The following is a 17,525-nucleotide window of genomic DNA, read 5'->3' on the forward strand; positions in this document are numbered from 1 at the left end:
TTGGCTGGTTATACTACCATAATCTTATTGCTCCTTTGAGAGATGATAAGATATAAATTGGGGAAAAATACAGACAACATGTTCTAATTTTTAAGTAGGACAAGATGAATTCCTGGTAATAAACTTCAGAATATTTTCTTGTGTTACATGGTGTTAAATAATTTCCAATTTACTAAAGACTGCAAAATTTCATTTAATCTGGCTTAACCAGTTACATGTTAAATGACACATGAAAATGCTTGCTTGTTAGGGAATCGTCAGGAGAAAAATCAAAATTGTCCTTTTGTATCTAATGCTAGCAAAAATGTAAGCAGTAATTGAATCAAAACTGTTTTACATTTAAGTATCATAGTTTGATCATCATGTAACCTAGATATGAGATTACTTGTCTGTATCATAAGCTTATAAATTTTGTTTCAGATCTTTGAGGAGATCAGTAATGCATCCTGAGGTCACAGAGTCATTTAGCCACATTATGCTCTTAGGCCTTTACTTGAAAGGGGTTTTTGCATTTAGGATTTGTTATAACTTTGTATTGTAGTATTATGTGTTGACTCCTTGCTGTTTCTCAGTACAGAATTAATTGTTTTGTGTATCTTGGTAAGACATTAATTATCCACTTCCATTTTAGAGTAAATTTGTCATGTGCTCTATGTGATTCTCTCCTATTACATTGCTTATCACTGTTTCTGCATTACTTTGACAGTAATGATCTTAATTAGTATAGTCAAATAGAAAGGGTTCTGTTTTTATGAGGCATGAGGAAATGCAGAGCTGCTTGAGATTAATGAGCTAAACCAGTAGTGGATTAATACAACATACATGCAAGTGATCAAGCAGGTTTATTTAAAACATAAAGACAACTTGATAGGGTTTGTTACCAACAGGTGTCTTTACAACTGCATTGTTTGCTTTAAAAAATATATCCAGCTTCTGGTATTGATGAGACAAAATTATTTACAGCTTTGTAACAATCAGGAGTATTGAAGCTTTTTCTGAAAACAGATGTCAACTATTTTGAAACAAACTGAAGGTGTTGCCTGAGGCATTCTTAATAAGAACATTTTTTTAGTTTAGCTGAATTTGCGGTAGTCTCTGATAGGAATGCCAAAGCAGACTTTTTGCTCTGAAGTTATTGTTATAAAAATGGCCAGTTGCCAGTATCTTGTGAGTGAATGGTGGCTTGGTGCTTCCAGTAACATGGAACACATGAGTTTAAACACTGTCCTGGTTTTCCATCATTCTTCTCCTTTTTGTGGCCTAAGCCAAAACTAAAAAGCAGTTTCAATTTTGAGAGTTCTGATTTCTACTGAGCAAAGTAATTTTATTAGTCTTATGTGAAAGGAATAAATTTAAATATATTGAAAGAAAAAAAGAAAATTATTTGAAGTAGGGGTTGCCTTTTTAGCCCTGGAAAAAAGTCAGTTTGAAAACTCTTCTAAATTCTTTGGAGACGTGCAAGAGGATTCTGTAAGAGTATAATGCAAGTGCCCATCTTTTGGAACAGCTCTTATTTCATGAGACAACAGTTTCTAGGAGCAATGTTTTATTTGGTTTAGGTGGTGGAATCCTTCTTCTGCAGCTTCAGCCATTTCAGTTGTATTCACTTCCCTGTCACCTCTTCAAGTGCTTCCCAGTTCCTCCATGGTAGCCTGCATGCATCCTTGTCCCTGTGTGCAGTTTGGAGTAGGAGAGCAGAGAGAGCTGGCAGGGTTTGTTACTGTGGCTGAACAAATGCATCATAGCAGGAGCATTCTGTTCTGCATGGAACAAATAAATATATTTTCAGGAACTTCTTCAGGCTGAAGTGCCAACAATGTGTCTGGGCTTTACTGGACAAGTTAAGACAGCTCCTTTCCTGAGGCAGTCTATTTCTAAGGCAAACATGGAAACAATGGGTGAAAAGACATCATGAAAGTTTTTTACTTGGTTGAAGTTTATTCATCCTTGTAGAAATTTAGGGAACTGGAGTGAGAATAAGCTTGGACCAAAAGGGAAGAGCTTCAGCAATTGTAGCCAGAAAACTTGTATTGGATGTGTATATGGCTGTTTGGGAGCATGGCTGCATTCTGCTGTGCCTGTGTATCCAGGATGATTTTCCAGCAGGGCAGCAGTGGGAAGAGAGATGCTTGTAAACTAAATGGCTTGATCATGGTGAGAACCAAGGAACACGTGGCAAGTTTGGGTTTCTTGTCTTGTCTGTACCCAGTAGTAAAAGAATTTTGATTGTAGAACATTTTGTCTGTACTTGTGAGGAAGAAGTGAAAAGAAGACTGGTTATGTCAGCACATGTATATTGTGTCAAAACCTTTGAAATTTGGTGGTGAAAACATAAGCTCTGAAAGGCTTATTCTTTCTAATTTAAAAAAAAAGTTTAATTGGTAATCAAGTCTTTCAGGCCAGGAAATCTATCTGCTTTCTTCCAGCAACTAGTAAGAGAGGTGGATCGTGGCTCTTTATGTCACAGAACAATCATGCTACATACACAGAAGATGTCCAGTGCATTTTGGGAAATTTCCAGAATTTATTGCATGTGTTTCAGAGTTTATTTGGCTGCAGACAGCAGCCAAATTAAAATTACTAAAATACAGCAATTATTGTACAGTAATTTTGTGCAGAAAAGATCATGGTCATGATGAGACTGTTGCCATATTAATTCATGGTACCTGTTCCCAGCTGCCCTCCTTCCCCAGTGCTCCTCAGATTAGCCCCAAGCCTGACTATCCAGCTTAAGATGGCAGCAGCCTTGTTTACCTTGTTACCCTGTGCTCCTCAACCTTTCTGCCTCCATGTCTGATGGACCTGTGTGTCTCAGGTGATGAGGGATCAACCCCTTCTGCAGGAAACTGTGATGTGTTGTGGGTACCTTGGATGGTGCCCTGAGCAACCAGATCTAGTAGATGGCATCCTTGCCCATGACAGGAGGGTTGGAACCAGATGATCTTTAAGGTCCCTTCCAACCCAGACATTGTGTGATTCTGTAATTCTGTTTTCAAAAGGTGCCTCCAGCATGCAACTGCCCTGCAAAAGGTGTGGTGAGTGGATGCAGGTAGAAGGTGGTGGGCTGATGGGGAGCAGTCTGTAGCCTGGTAGGATGTTTTCAGACTGTGCAGTGAGCTGGTCGCCTACAGCCAGAAAACAGACACTGTTATTGGCTTACTGCTGTTAGTTGTGTGCTATTTTAATACAAAGTCACTGTATTTTTAGATAAAAACTAATAGACTCCTAAGAAAAAAGTGCTTCTGAGTATGAGAGAATAACATTTTGTTTTTGAGAAGTAAATGAACAAAATCTAAAGTGACTATATCTACCTACAGCTCTGTATTTTATATATTTCTTTCTCCAAAATGTGGTGGTCAGTAATGACAGTTTCAGATTGCTGTGAAACATGCTGTGCTTCTAATAGAGTTAGATTAGTAAGGAAATAGAAAAATGGAAAACAATCATTTATTGGGTTGTGGCATAGAAACATGGAAAGAGTGACTTTGAATCTTAATGTTTTCAATATGATGTCCAAGTTGTGCTCTGTGCTCAAGGGGGCTGTTTCAGGACTCTCTGAAAGGCAATACTTGCTAGAGCGATCTAGGCACTTTGTAACTCTGTGTGGGCACCTCAGGTTTTGTAAAAAGGGCCAAATTTTCCATATTATGTTAGTTTTTCATGGGATCTGTGGTTTTAGGGCTCTCAGTGTTCACTGAAAGTTCTGATAGGTCATGTCATAAACTTTGTATTTTTAGTGTGTTTTACTGATGATTCAGCTTTGCAAAACCACCTAAAACTACTCACTCTTACTTGAGGAAGACAAACTTTACTATCAGTATTTCTGGTAACCTGTAATTTATAGTGTAGACAGGAATCTGGAAGTGACAGTATGCAACCTTGTAAACATTGGCATTGGTCTTTTTTAACTGAGAAATTAATCCACGTTAGAGTAGTTTGCTGTTTAATAGAAGTGTTGAAAAAGTGTCGGGGATATTGTTTTCAGGCCTCTAGCATGGTCTGCATTTCTTTGACAGTGCTAGGAGATGTATTACAGCAGGAATTGGAGCATTTGTTTCTTCTGTTTCTTGCTGCTGCTTGGACTGTACAAAGTCCAAGTACATTGCCAGCTTTCCTAGCTATGGAGACAGCCCATTTTACATTTGCTTTAATGCCTCTTCTTTTAATATGTAGCATTGGTTGTCTAAACCCAGAGGAGATTCTGCTAGGAAAAGAATATAAATGTTAGGTCTCAAAATCTGGTGGTAAGAGACCTTTTGCCTTTCTTGGAGAGGCAAATTTCCTCCCTCCATTGCCTTCAGAGTGTTTGGGGATGTCTACTGACTGTAATACAAGACTGCTTTGAATTCCAGTAAGGAAGAAAAAAAAAGCAGGGTAACTTTGTATGACATGTCTTAAAAGAAACGATTGCTTGCCTCAGATTTTGACAGGATGTGATGATGGGTGCTTTTGTCACCTGATCTGAGTGTTTTCTATATGTTACAGACCTAGAAGGCTGATTAAATAACTACAGTCTTGTGAGGCTCTTTCCAATTTTTAAAAAATTTAGATGGTGTGATCAAAAAAACCCTCAATAATTTCACTGAGATGTGATTGAATCAGTATACTATTCTGGTCAAATAAGAAAATGGGCAGTAAAATTCTGTATTTATTACAGGAATGGAAAGGGCTCTAGGAAAGCTTCAGAACCACCAGATATTATCTGGAAAAGATGCACTCCTTTATCAACAACTTTTGAGATGTGATAAGAATACAGGTGTTGGAATTCTGAAAACTGTGGTGAACTTGGAGTTTAAAAGGGAGGAAGAAGTCTCATAGTCTATTAGATTTCTGCAATTTTTGTTAAAGTTGGTTGTGATTTGCTGTGAGAGAAATCTGAATCAGTTTCCCTCATCTCTGGGAAGACTATTGGTGATTCTCAAGACATTCTAGTCCTCAGACTTGCAGTATAAACAGCATGTATAGCCTTCCAACCACCTGGCATAACGATCTGCCCAGCTGATAGATGGACCCACAGAAATACAGACTTTGTGAGAACATATTATACTGGGAGTTTTAGCTTTATATCATGCAACATGTATTAGGTCTCAGCAAAACAATAAAAGGTGTAATTCTAATTTCTCTTGTAGGGATTTATGTGAACCCTTTCAAGGAGGCCATACCTCTTTCTCCTTCCACATCCCCTGTTTCTCTTCCTCATATGTGCATGGTTTCTTATCTGGAACTTAAGTCTCTTGGATTTATTTTTTGGGTGGTTTGTCTTTTTTGTTCATCAGATGGATACTGCATGCAATCAGTTCACAGGTTACTTAGTTACTAGTCTGTGCAAACAGTCCAGATTCTCTGCATGGTAACTGACTTTATGTCTGAGCAAGTCTATAGACAACGAGGGACCACTGAATTATTTGTAGCCAGAAATTGCCAAGAAAAGGAGGATGCAAAGAGAAAAAGCAGGAGAATCACATTTGAATTCAAAGCTGAATTTGTGGTTTCATGCAAAATGTAGTGCTAATGAACTTGAAATGTATGGTTTTGCACTACTGTCTGTAAATCACAGCTCAGAAATCCAGTGTTATCATTGTTGTCTAATTTCTGAATGCGTTAGAGTTGAGAACCAAGCAGTGGAGTAGCATCAGCTAGAATCTGGGATGGTGATATGATTCAAGATGCAGCTAGGTAATTAACAGGCTGTCTGGAAGAAGCAAAGTGGTTCAGTGGGAGAGGCAGTTAATATTGCAGAATACCAAATATAGGCATTCTGTAGGTATGTTTTGACCCTGAAATGACAATCCAAGATGTTCAGATGGTTCAAAAATGTAGTTTTTAAGTAAAAATGCTATCGTTTTGTTTGTCACTATATAAAGGTTTTAATTACATGATTGTTTCATTTTTCAGTTTGACTCTAGCAGAGTACCATGAACAGGAAGAAATTTTCAAGCTTCGATTAGGACATCTCAAAAAGGTATGTTTTTTTAATCACAGCCAAATAAAAATTAGTACTGTCAAAATAAAGAGATAGGTCATTGGGAGCTGTCTGATTAAAAAACCTAATGCTGAAATTGCTGTACTACTTTATGCCTGATAGTGGCCTTCCTTTTGTTTCTGTTTGTGCAGCTTTTCATAAACACTGGGATTACAGGGGAGCAATAATGAGTCCATCCAGTGTAACCCTGTCCTGGCTCCCTAAATCCTTCTAAGAGTGCTAACAGTGGTGATTCCACCAGTCCTGCTCTTCCCCTTCCACTTTCTGTACTCTTGTTTCACATTTCAGTGAGCCAACCAAGTTTGATGCATGGACTCTTTATTTTTGTTCTTTGGCCTTTAAAAAGGTCCAATTCACAGTACTGTATTTCTGAATTAATATAACATTTTCATTGTCTGCAGTGTTCACTTTGGTTTTTATCAGTTAGCATATTACCTATCACAAGAGAATATAATTTTCCTACTTTTATGGAAAATCTCTTCTCTATATCCTAAATTATTTCTTCAGTCAGGTATTTTATTCTTGGTTTTGACTTCTGAAAAAAAATTTTCTTGAATCGCATAATTCTAATAAATCTGTGTAGTGAGATAATTATTATATGAAGAAACTGTTGCTCATTCAAGCAAATATTTAGAGGAATAACCTGTAAAATGGAATGGCAGTTGATGCAGACAAATATTTCAACAAGAGTGAAAGAAAAGGACTTCTATGTGCTGAGTAGTAGTTCCTGAGTTGTTGGGTCAAAACAGGTCGTAGTGTTTTCCCCTTGAAATGTTACAAGTCTGTTTCAGGCCTGTTCTCTTCAAATGTACAAGCCACCTGATATAAATCCTACTACAATAAACTGAACTGGGCCCCTTGAGAAAGCTGCAGCTGTTTCTAAAGAATATGACAGGAAAGTACTTGACTCTGTAGTAGGAAATCTGCATATAATTTGCTGGCACTGGTGAAGTAGACTGCTTGCATTGTTCTTCATTGTTAATGGTTTAGAAGCTCCAGCTTCACATAAATTCTGTTAGGAAATTCTGTAGGTTTATTTTCCATGCTTTAACTTTATGGAACGCTAATGGGAATTTCAAATGATAGATGAAATAAACTGTTACAGGATTATTTAATACCAGAATTTTGGTTTCACCTTGAGCATCAATGCTGGAGTACTTTGCAAAAGATGGAAATTCCTTGACTAAATGCCATGGGAAAAACAAATGTTATTCTTAGCAAATCATACTTGACTGTATCTGAAGAAAATAATAAAAATACATTCTTACATTATAATTCTTATGTGTGATACAGATTTTGTCATTAACTAAGAACACCAGTTTTGTTATCTTCATTTTACATGGCTGTATTTCTTCTTTGAGCTTCTTTGCTATTTACTTTTCTTTTCTTCATTCCTTCAGCATATGCTGTTTTGCTGACTGCTCCTCTTCCTTTTCACTCTTGAGATGCTTTCCTGGTGCTCTTATTTTTGGTGCCCTGTACATGCTGCCACCACCAGTTTTCTTTTCCTACTGCTACCCAGGAAATTCTTTTCCAGCTAGTTGCTTTGGTCCTGGAGAGAGGCTCTTGTTTTCTCACTTCCTTTTATATAGCAGTGACCTGAGGCAGCTAAGCTGGTTTATTCTTGCTTAAAGGTATTCACAGCCTGAGTGTCCTAAATAACAGCTGGAAACAATGCAACCAGCCAGTTCTCTTTGGACTAACATTGGCCTATGAACCACATTTTGAGAACCACTGAATTGCATAATATATGAACAAAAAGGTCCAAAAGAGGCATAACTGATGGATTTTTTTTGTTAGCCTTTGGGAAGAACATAAGACAATTGTGTGTATAAGTGTGTGGCCTTTTGTGAGGGGAGAAGGACTGAAATTCTTTATAAAGGACTACTGGGTTATGAGGAACTGCCTATCATTTCAGGGTATTTAGCAGAGAACTGCAGGGATGTGTGTGTAAATATAGAAGAAAGGAGTTTACCATTATATAAAAAGGAAGAAAACCAACTCTTGACATTGTATCTTAGGAAAATGGTCTACCCAGATCTGCTGGCAGATCAGTGCTATTTAGTACAGTTTTTAAATTACTAGGAATTTGATTTTCATTTCCTCCATGGAGGTTCATCTCATGTCTTGTTTTGGGATGAGAAGTTTTTTCCATCTCTTGTGGGGATGGTTTCAGGGTATTCACTGAAATCATCTAGTCCAGACTCCTCAATTCATTGGATAGGTAGTAATTTTATATGTGTTTTAGATCATACAAGTACAGTTCTTGCTTCAGTATATGCATTTATGAAAATGCTGTATCATTATGGCATTTACTCTCTACCTTGCTGACTTGTGCCTCCATCCCCTTGTGCCATGGCTTGTTGCCCTCTTGCTTTTACCAGCCCCACTGGCTTGTACAGTCAGAGAATAAATTGGATTGGAAAACTGATCTGGCTTCTTTTAAGAAACAAATATATAAACTTTTTGTTTCATGCTTGTTTCTTTTTTTCTTTCTTTCTTCTGATTTTTTTTTTCCTAAAGAAAAGATTGATTAGTATTCCAGTTTGATATACCATGTGGCTGTGCAAAAGGCAGTGCCAAAATAACAAGAGGTGGTGATGGGTGCTGCTACTGAAAAAATATGTATCAGATGCCAGGCCTTTTTCCTTTTCAGCTGAAATAATTCCATAGTTATGAGCTTTGTGGTATGGACTAATTTTGTCTCCCCTTTCCTCAAATTTTCAAGTTCTAGAGGCACTAACTCTGAAATCAATATAAGCCTGTCTGCAGTGTCTTTCAATGTTATGTTTCTCAGTTTGAGTATAGATACATAGGTTTCCACAAATTAGGCATCATGAAGTCTTTATGATTTTAGAGGACCTGAATAAATAATTATTTCATTGTTTCCTAATGCATAGAATAAAGATGAGATAAAATTAAGTGCTGAAATTAGTTAAGGAATGTGCTTCTACCTGATATGCTTCTTTTGAAGTTGCACTTAAAGTCTTACGCAACACACATTCTTAATTTGTAATTTTAATAAGATACAAATGGAAAAATCTTTTCTAATTAGATTGGTTTTGGTGTCTTGTATCAGCACCTTAAGCATGTTTCTGCTCTAATGATGTGCTCTTTTATTCTTTTACTTGATTTGCACTTCAGCCTTAAAATCTTTTACATGTCTTTTCTTTATCTGTTGGTTGGTACAGAATCTATAATTGCCCATATCTCAGTTTTTTTCCTTTTTTTTGTACATCAATTTCAGACCGCTTCCCAGATAATTTATCTCCTTGGCTGAGGTACAAAACCCAGCTGCCTCTCATTTCAAATAGCATCCCTGCAGTGCAGAACAAAACCATGAACATCCCATTACCTGTGGGTTCATGAACAGAAAAATTTCTTGAAACAGGCTTCTGCCTTATCTTTCTGAATTTTTCTGACTTTAAGGGAAAAGCAGTGCTTTCTTCTAGTTCAGCAGGGTTTTGTAATGTAATGTTCCTCCATCACCACTAGTATTGATGCAGGGGTAAAAATACCCTTTTCAAATGGGAAGTAAATGAGCTTTTTATATTTCCTTCTTTTCATTTGCAGGAGGAAGCTGAAATACAAGCAGAACTTGAACGTTTGGAAAGAGTTAGGAATCTTCACATTAGAGAACTGAAAAGAATAAATAATGAAGATAATTCACAGTAAGAGTCTTTACTGTCTTAATTTTGCATGTCTGTTTTTAAAGTAATTCTCTAGTGTCACATTTTACCTATAGAAGAGAGACTTGTTCATAATTTCCTTTTGCTTTTCTGTGTTTATATATGTATTTTAAACACCAGTTTATTTAACCTTAACTAAAATTTCTTACAGTTTGGTAAATTTATTACTGTTTTTGTTGACTATGTAAGAAAAAACATACCTACACAGCCTATAATGAAGAGCTGAAACTTGCTAGACCACACTACTAAGCTAAAAAAACCGTTTGTGAGATAACTTAATGCAGTTCACTTAGTTGATAATAATGCAGGAGGTTTGATGCACCAGCAGTAATTTTGTGCTGCACTTAAAATTAGATTTGTGTTTATGGCTCTGTGATTTCATTCCTACTAGGTATAGGTACCTAGCAGGAAAAAGCCATATTATGTTGTTACTTTGTACTTCACCTTGAATGGCAGTGTATCACAATGTTAAATTGCTACATAATATTATCTGCTACTGTGTCATTTTGAAAGTAATAATTACATAACTTCATTAAGTCTGTTTTCCATCCTGACACATTCAGACACTAGGGTTTCACCAACACTTTCAGCTGGCACTGTTGCTTGGAAGGAACTGGTTCTGCCTCTTCCTGGCTACTTAGCCCTGTTTTCTTTCACATGCTTGCAATGGCATTTCATTACTGAACCGATGCTGGAAATCAATCCAAATTAAAACTAGCTCCTGTGGTTTATTTTTCTGGTTTAATTTTAATCCAGGATCAATTTCCTGGTCTAGTTCTTTGCCCAGTTGCAAAAATGTTCATGCTGCCATGAGGAGAGAGGGCAGTGCTAGGGTGGAATGAGCCAAGGGGAAGGACATGATGGGACTGGACTTCTCACTTCCTGCACTAGGAAATGTTTATTAAGTAGTAGCCTTAAACCTTCAGTATTTATTTTTTACTTTTTGGACACAATAGAATTGTGCATAGACTAAGGCTTTAAAATATTAAAAGAAAAAGGTGTGAAATTGTGCCTAACTGTTCTGATGGTACCTTCCATGCAGTATTACAGAAATTATTTGTTACCATGTGGCTTTAGTGATAATTGATAGCTAAATTGTTCTGTGTTTTGGGTATGAAGAATAATGGGTGTTGATACTTACATATTGATGGCAGAGTATTTTCTTTTTTAAAAAATCTATATTTTAAAATAAAAGTATACAGTATTATTTTAAAGTAAATGTCCTACAACAAATAAGCAAGCATGTTAAATGTCAACCTTTATAAATCTTCAGTGTTTGCATTAGAACAGGTTTAGTTGTTTTTTTTACAAAAAGGATCCTTCAACAATAAGGAATAAATGGCACAGAAAAATTACAGGCTTTGACTATGAAAATACTGTATATGAGGGGCAAAGAATGTCCAAATTACAGTCACAGTTGAAGGCAGTCACAGGACATGGACAAGCTTCAGTCCATGGTGCAGCTTCACTGCTCATCATCTGCAGTCAATGCTGACCCATTTTATGGTACAGAATGAAAAGCTTTAAACTGTGTATTCATGTTTTTGTGGGAGTTTAGACAAGTATTTACCAAGTGGCCAGGGCACAGCTTCTAGTCCTCATGTAGAGGAGAGAAGCAATGGAGAAATAATTTAGGTCTGTAGCCCCTGCTGTCTTTCCTAACATGTCTTGGTGACGTGGCTGTTTGGTAAGGGAGAGAGTTCTCAGATCCCTTCCCTCTGATTGGATGGAAGAATGTATTTTGTCTCCTATATATTTTAGAAGAGAGAGTATGGTCTTTTTTCTTGGTCTGGCAGTATAATTTTATATTTAGAAGAAATGTTTTCATTTTTCTTTTGCTTAGGTATGAGTAGATAGGCATTTCTTTCGTGTGTTTTCCCCATATTGCTGTTTCTGATTTGTGTTAACTTCTTAGTGCTATATAAAATCCATTTTCTTTAAAAAAAGAGGCAGTAATATACACATCTAGTCATGTTTTGTGTGAAATTGGAAGATGTGAGTCTTCTCTAAAATTTGGCACAACAAAGAGAGACCTATGTATCACATGTTTAAATTTAAGCATGCTTTTCTTATCCTCAAAAAAAATAAAATGTTTGCCAGGATTGTTTGGATGATAGTGTTGTGATAGTATGTGTAAACTAAATAGCCAAAAGGTATTGGTCATGTTGTACAGTTTTGTCATAAGATTTCTTGTGGTGCAATATTACTCAGCATATTATATGTTGTTTCTAAAAAGAAACCTTTATTTTATGAGTAATACTTAGAAATTTGCATTTTAGATGCTATTTGTTTACCTTAAACAGAATAAAAGAATTTTTTTTCTTCCAGATTTAAAGATCACCCCACATTGAATGAACGGTATTTGTTACTCCATTTACTTGGCCGAGGTGGCTTCAGTGAAGTATACAAGGTAGGGTTTGTTGAGTCTGATAAATACAATTTTTGAGCCATGTACATTTAATTTGGGGGTGACAAAATGGGATCTAATTAAGTAGAAAGACTGTAATGGGTTGACGAGGCTTCGATTAACCTGTGGAGGAGAGGTAGCATGACAGTAGCCTTGCCAATAGATTTGTGAATTATATGCCTTCTTTTTTCCTCACTTTACTGGGTGTTATTTTTATCACCTTTGGTTATAACTTTGCCATATTCATGCATTTCTTTTTTTAGGCTTTTGATCTTTATGAACAAAGATACGCTGCTGTGAAGATTCACCAGCTTAACAAAAGCTGGAGGGATGAAAAGAAAGAAAACTACCACAAGTAAATACTAATTACTTACGCTTCATATGTTAAGCTTAATAGCATTTTGTTGATTGTAGAAGGCTAACGTATCCATCTTCTTTTAGACATGCCTGCAGAGAGTATAGAATACACAAAGAACTGGATCACCCCCGAATAGTTAAACTGTATGACTACTTCTCCCTGGATACAGATACGTAAGTAGAACTTGGCAAGGGTTTTAGTGCTGTATATTAGATAAACAGAAATGAAGAGTATTTGAACAAAAATAACGTATGCTCTTGCTTTCAGCCAAAACATTTTAAAAAACCCCAGACTAGTTGCAGAATTTTGTCTGCTAAATATTGCAGGCTTTCTATAAGGTGATGAAGAGTGTGTTTTGCAACACCTGACTGGCATCAAAAGGCCACCTTAGACCTTAGACAATTTTCCAAGACTAAATGGCATCACAGGAGTATTACTAACCTAGGTGTAGCCCCTGGTGGCTGGGCTGTACCTCTCTACATGAAATTGTGACATCTTAAGGAATAGTTAAGGCATTTTGATTTTGAGAAATGTGTCTACTATAAATAAAGAGGCTTTTTTTAATTCCTCATCCATATGGATGCATTTTCTCTTTTAGTATGAATGTTCTGATTTATTTAATTTTTCATAAGATAATAGTTACACCATGTGTTCTATGAACAATTTCATTCATGTATTTTAATATTCAGGCAGCCATTCTTAAACTTGTCAGAATGAAACTAGGTTGTCATGTCTGTTTCTGATTGTATCACACTGCACATTCTTTCATTTCGTGTCTCTAAATTCTACCCTAGGTTTTGCACGGTTTTAGAATACTGTGAAGGCAATGACTTGGATTTCTATCTCAAGCAACATAAATTGATGTCAGAGAAAGAAGCTAGGTCCATTGTAATGCAAATAGTAAATGCACTACGGTATCTCAATGAGATCAAGCCCCCTATTATACACTATGATCTTAAACCAGGTAAGTGAGAAATGTTATGATTGAAAATGTAATTTATTTTTTTATCCTTTATTTTGTTTGTAATTCATGCCTGAAAATGCCAGAGTTATCTTCTGTGTGTCAGGGTTATTGCAGACAACTGGGAAAAGTATGTACTTTTCTTCACAATTTCATTGCTAGAATCATCTGCCTTTTCTGTGGAAAATGTTTGTTTCCACTTTTCTACTTTGCATTTTTCTGATTTGAATTTGTAGGAAAAAATCATATAGCTAATAGATATATGCATTGGTCGTTAGCAGTATGAACAGATAAGATCATTAGTAGGCTCAATCCTGTCTGGTAATTGTGAAATGCTGATGAGTAATTATTTTTTCCCATATGTTTTTTTTAAACCTGTAAATATGTAATCAGTCACTTTCAGCATCCCAGTGTAAGCATTCCAAAACAAGACTTTACAGAGAATTTTCTTTACAATGAATAATAACTATATTTATAAACGATATTTGTCTTGATGCCATTGTCTTTGTTTTACCATCTTGCATGAATGATGCTTATATTCTTCATGTGCTTTAATCTGCTACACTTCCAAGTATGGGGTTTGTAAAGTAATTCTTTGTGCCAGGCTATTTGCTTTCTGTTCTGTAATAAACTGTTCACACAGGTTTATTTTGTCTTATGAAATTGTACAGAATGTATTCTTAGCCTCATTATTGTTTGTTCTCAGAGGAACTTCATCAAATAATTTTTGTATCAAGAAATTATTGTACAACTTTAACACATAGAGTAAGATTTGTAGGATTGCAGCAATTTTTTGGCACAATTTTGTGGCATATGCAAACCCTGAAAACTGTAGTGTAGGGTTCATCCTGGCAGAAAAATAATGAAACTTATTTGAAACTAATATACAGCTGCATTCTGATATTTCCTCCCTCCATTATGGTGTTTCTTTGCTGACCAACCTCCTCCCAAATGAGAGAGCCATTTCAGATCATCATGGTAACCTAAAGAGTTGCTGAAACTGCACAGAAACTTGTCATAGTCAAGTTGCTGCAGACTTGAGGATGTAAATATTATGTAAATGTATCTCAGTACCAAGCGTGGTGCTAATAACACCAGGGCTGTGGGTCTGGTCATGGATCCATTTTAACCCAGGCTGGTTTATGGTTCTGAGTCTTTGGTTCTGTAAAATTGTCACTTATCCTCATGAAGTTAGATGTTCTTGAAAATTGAACCTGGTTTTGAAAGTAAAGCATTCTGTTAGCTTTTTTGAAGTAATTTTTCTTTTCTTTTCCCCCTGAATAGGTAATATCCTTCTTGTAGATGGAACAGCATGTGGAGAAATAAAAATTACTGATTTTGGTCTGTCCAAAATAATGGATGATGATAGCTATGGGGTGGATGGAATGGATTTAACTTCACAGGGAGCAGGAACTTACTGGTAAGCCCTGGTTTGATTTTGCTCTTTAGACTTTGGATCATTGTCCAGATTTTATAAATGTAGTCTTATAAAGCCAATTTAGAGAGACAACTAGGACTAAAAATATTAACATGGATGGCAGACAAGGGTCTTTGTGCAGTAGTGTGATGTTGATATTCCCAAATGTTAGAAGAATCTAACTTAACAAGTAAAATAAGAGAGTGTGTGTGTGTTATTTATTTATAAGTATGTATGTATAAATAAATGTGGAGATGGTCACTGATTTAGAAACATGGTAACCTCTGAAGAGGCAGGTATTGTTTCTTTGGCTGCTGGTGGTTGAAGACATTTAACAGGGACATTTGATGATTAAGTGTGGGTGCTTAGTACTTGGAAATTGTAGAACAGGTATTACCAACAGGTAATGTCCTTAGGACAAAAGATATTCACTCTTCCCTCCTAAGCATTAATGACAGCGCAGCAGCTGTGATTTATTTTTTGTGTACTTGCATGCTTATCCAAAACACTGGAGTTTTACAGCTGCCAAAGCATAGGTATGACAATAAGCATTTCATTGCTTACAGAAAGTCTATTTTTAGAATCTCTAAAGATGCAGATTCTTCATGGCACAGTAGCTCTTTCAGCCTGGGTATGTGCTGGCTCTGTCAGGGTGGGTGGATTAGAAGTCCTGTGCTGGGCAGGTTGTTACAAGTCATTTGCTCTACATGGAAGCCAGTGTTATTCCCATTTGCTTTGCACCTCTTCCCATATTCAGGAGTTGTATGTAATAAAGTTTTTGCCTTTTCCTTCAGAGGTTTTAGAAAAGGAAACACATACTCTTCCACAAATGCATTGCGCACATGCTGCGAGAAAATAATTACTCAAGTTGAAGCATTTTAGAAGTGTTAGGCTTTTGCTACTCTTTTGAATGTTTTACCTATTTAAACACCAGTTTAAATGTTTTATTTTAGGAATACATATCAGAAAAATTTTGGCTTTTGGATTTCATCTAGAATGCCTCAGGCACTAGTGATGCTGCAAACATAAAAGTAAAAAAAGATCTGTAATCATTATAGATTCATGATGAATCTCTGAATTTCTAATTCATGCTTTCTATGAACCCAAAATCTTCATTAGGGAGGGAAAAACTTAGAGTGAGTTCGAGGTTGGGAATGAGTCTGTTCAGAGTATGTTGGACAAACTGTCAGCAGCATAGCCCTGGAAGGGATTTCCTCAGTCACTGGGTTCAGTTACCTGCCTTCCCAGGCAGTTAGGTTATAGAATCTCTTTGGTAAACTTCTATATGATTATATTAAATTTAGTTAGTGTTTTGGCCCCAGTAATCTAATGTAACCTCAGTTCTCTGATCATTAAAAACCTAATCCTCTAATTTGCAGACTGTGTATGTTTGTGGCCAGTTTCTACTTGTTTCTTCCTGTGCTAACATTGTCCTCCCTCAAGCAGGTTGTGGCCCCTTCCTGGTACTTGCACCTTGGTGGTTTTATAGCCTTCACTTTTTTTTCCCTCTGAACTGTAGGCTATCCATTGTTCAGGTCATTTTAGTAACCTTCTTTGCATTTGTATCACTTTAAGATCACTTGTCTTGATTGTTGTAATCAGAATTGTAGCCAAGTATTCCAGAAGACAGTTTGTGATACTGTTTAAAATTGTTGCATTTTCATCTCAAATTTCTGCCTATCTCCATTTCTACAAATATTTCTTCAAAGTTTCTCTTTAAGTCTAATATGTTGTTCATGACAGAGTGCCTGTTCTGTAGTTGCCCTAGTAGTTTTTTTGCCTTTTTCAATTTTAAATATTACAGTCAATAATACTTGACTGTCCTTAAATTAATACATATGGAAGGTTTTGTTTGCTTTTTAAAGGAAGTTCCATTTCATCAGTTATTCTGTAATTCAGGAATGGCATGGGAACTTCCTCAACTTTCATTAAGTAAAGTTCTCTTTCTGCAAAATATTGGGACAGAAATAACAATCACCTTTGTCTACCATATACACCTTTGGGTAATGTTACCATTTTTACTAAAAACTTGGTTAAAGGGTCTTTAAGCTGTATCTGCATTTTCTTTGATTCCTTTACAGCAATTCCCAGATCTTGCTGTAAAGTCCTCTATTTGGCTTTCATCTTTTCTTGCTTTGATAGATGGCTTCATATTTAACCTGGGGTCCCAATTTAAAAAGAAGTGATAATTGGCAGTTTAGGTAAAAAATGTTTGTACTTGTGTTAAATAGACCCCTCTGTTTGACTAACTGTATAGAAACTGTAATATCAGATTTGGTGGGTTGCAAGGTGTTGGAATGCAGATTTCAGGACAGCTGTACAATTGTCAAACGCTCAGAGATGTGTAGGTGAGGTGTTTGTACTCTTTGATAATTGAGCACTATGGCATCTAGTGATGCCATACTTACAGACTGAAATGCCTGTTTTGTTTTCCAGGTACTTGCCTCCAGAGTGTTTTGTAGTTGGCAAAGAGCCACCAAAGATTTCTAATAAGGTTGATGTCTGGTCAGTTGGAGTGATCTTTTTCCAATGCCTTTATGGTAGAAAGGTAAGGAAAGCTTTAGGAAATCTAAAGAGTTTTAGTGTAGGTGCCTGTTCTCACTAGACTGTAAAGACATGAATCTACATGGAAAATTACTTGTGTTACTTTTTGGCGGTGTACATTGATTTTACAAAAAATTATAAAATCTTGCCTGTAACCTTTTTATTT

General features: G+C 36.2%; 1 protein-coding gene across 2 annotated transcripts in view; it reads left to right on the plus strand.

The window, feature by feature from the left end:
• Positions 1-17,525, plus strand: part of TLK1 (tousled like kinase 1) — a 67,348-nt gene that overhangs the window by 44,982 nt on the left and 4,841 nt on the right. For both annotated transcript variants that reach the window (XM_039724142.1, XM_039724056.1), the window contains exons 12-19: positions 5,896-5,962; positions 9,557-9,654; positions 12,001-12,082; positions 12,343-12,434; positions 12,521-12,610; positions 13,232-13,401; positions 14,683-14,818; positions 17,252-17,363. In XM_039724142.1, the coding sequence (XP_039580076.1) occupies positions 5,896-5,962; positions 9,557-9,654; positions 12,001-12,082; positions 12,343-12,434; positions 12,521-12,610; positions 13,232-13,401; positions 14,683-14,818; positions 17,252-17,363 (847 nt within the window). The remainder of the gene's footprint in view (positions 1-5,895; positions 5,963-9,556; positions 9,655-12,000; positions 12,083-12,342; positions 12,435-12,520; positions 12,611-13,231; positions 13,402-14,682; positions 14,819-17,251; positions 17,364-17,525) is intronic.

This window comes from Passer montanus, unplaced genomic scaffold, assembly GCF_014805655.1.
Source record: "Passer montanus isolate IOZ18808 unplaced genomic scaffold, ASM1480565v1 scaffold1, whole genome shotgun sequence".
Lineage (NCBI taxonomy): Eukaryota > Metazoa > Chordata > Aves > Passeriformes > Passeridae > Passer > Passer montanus.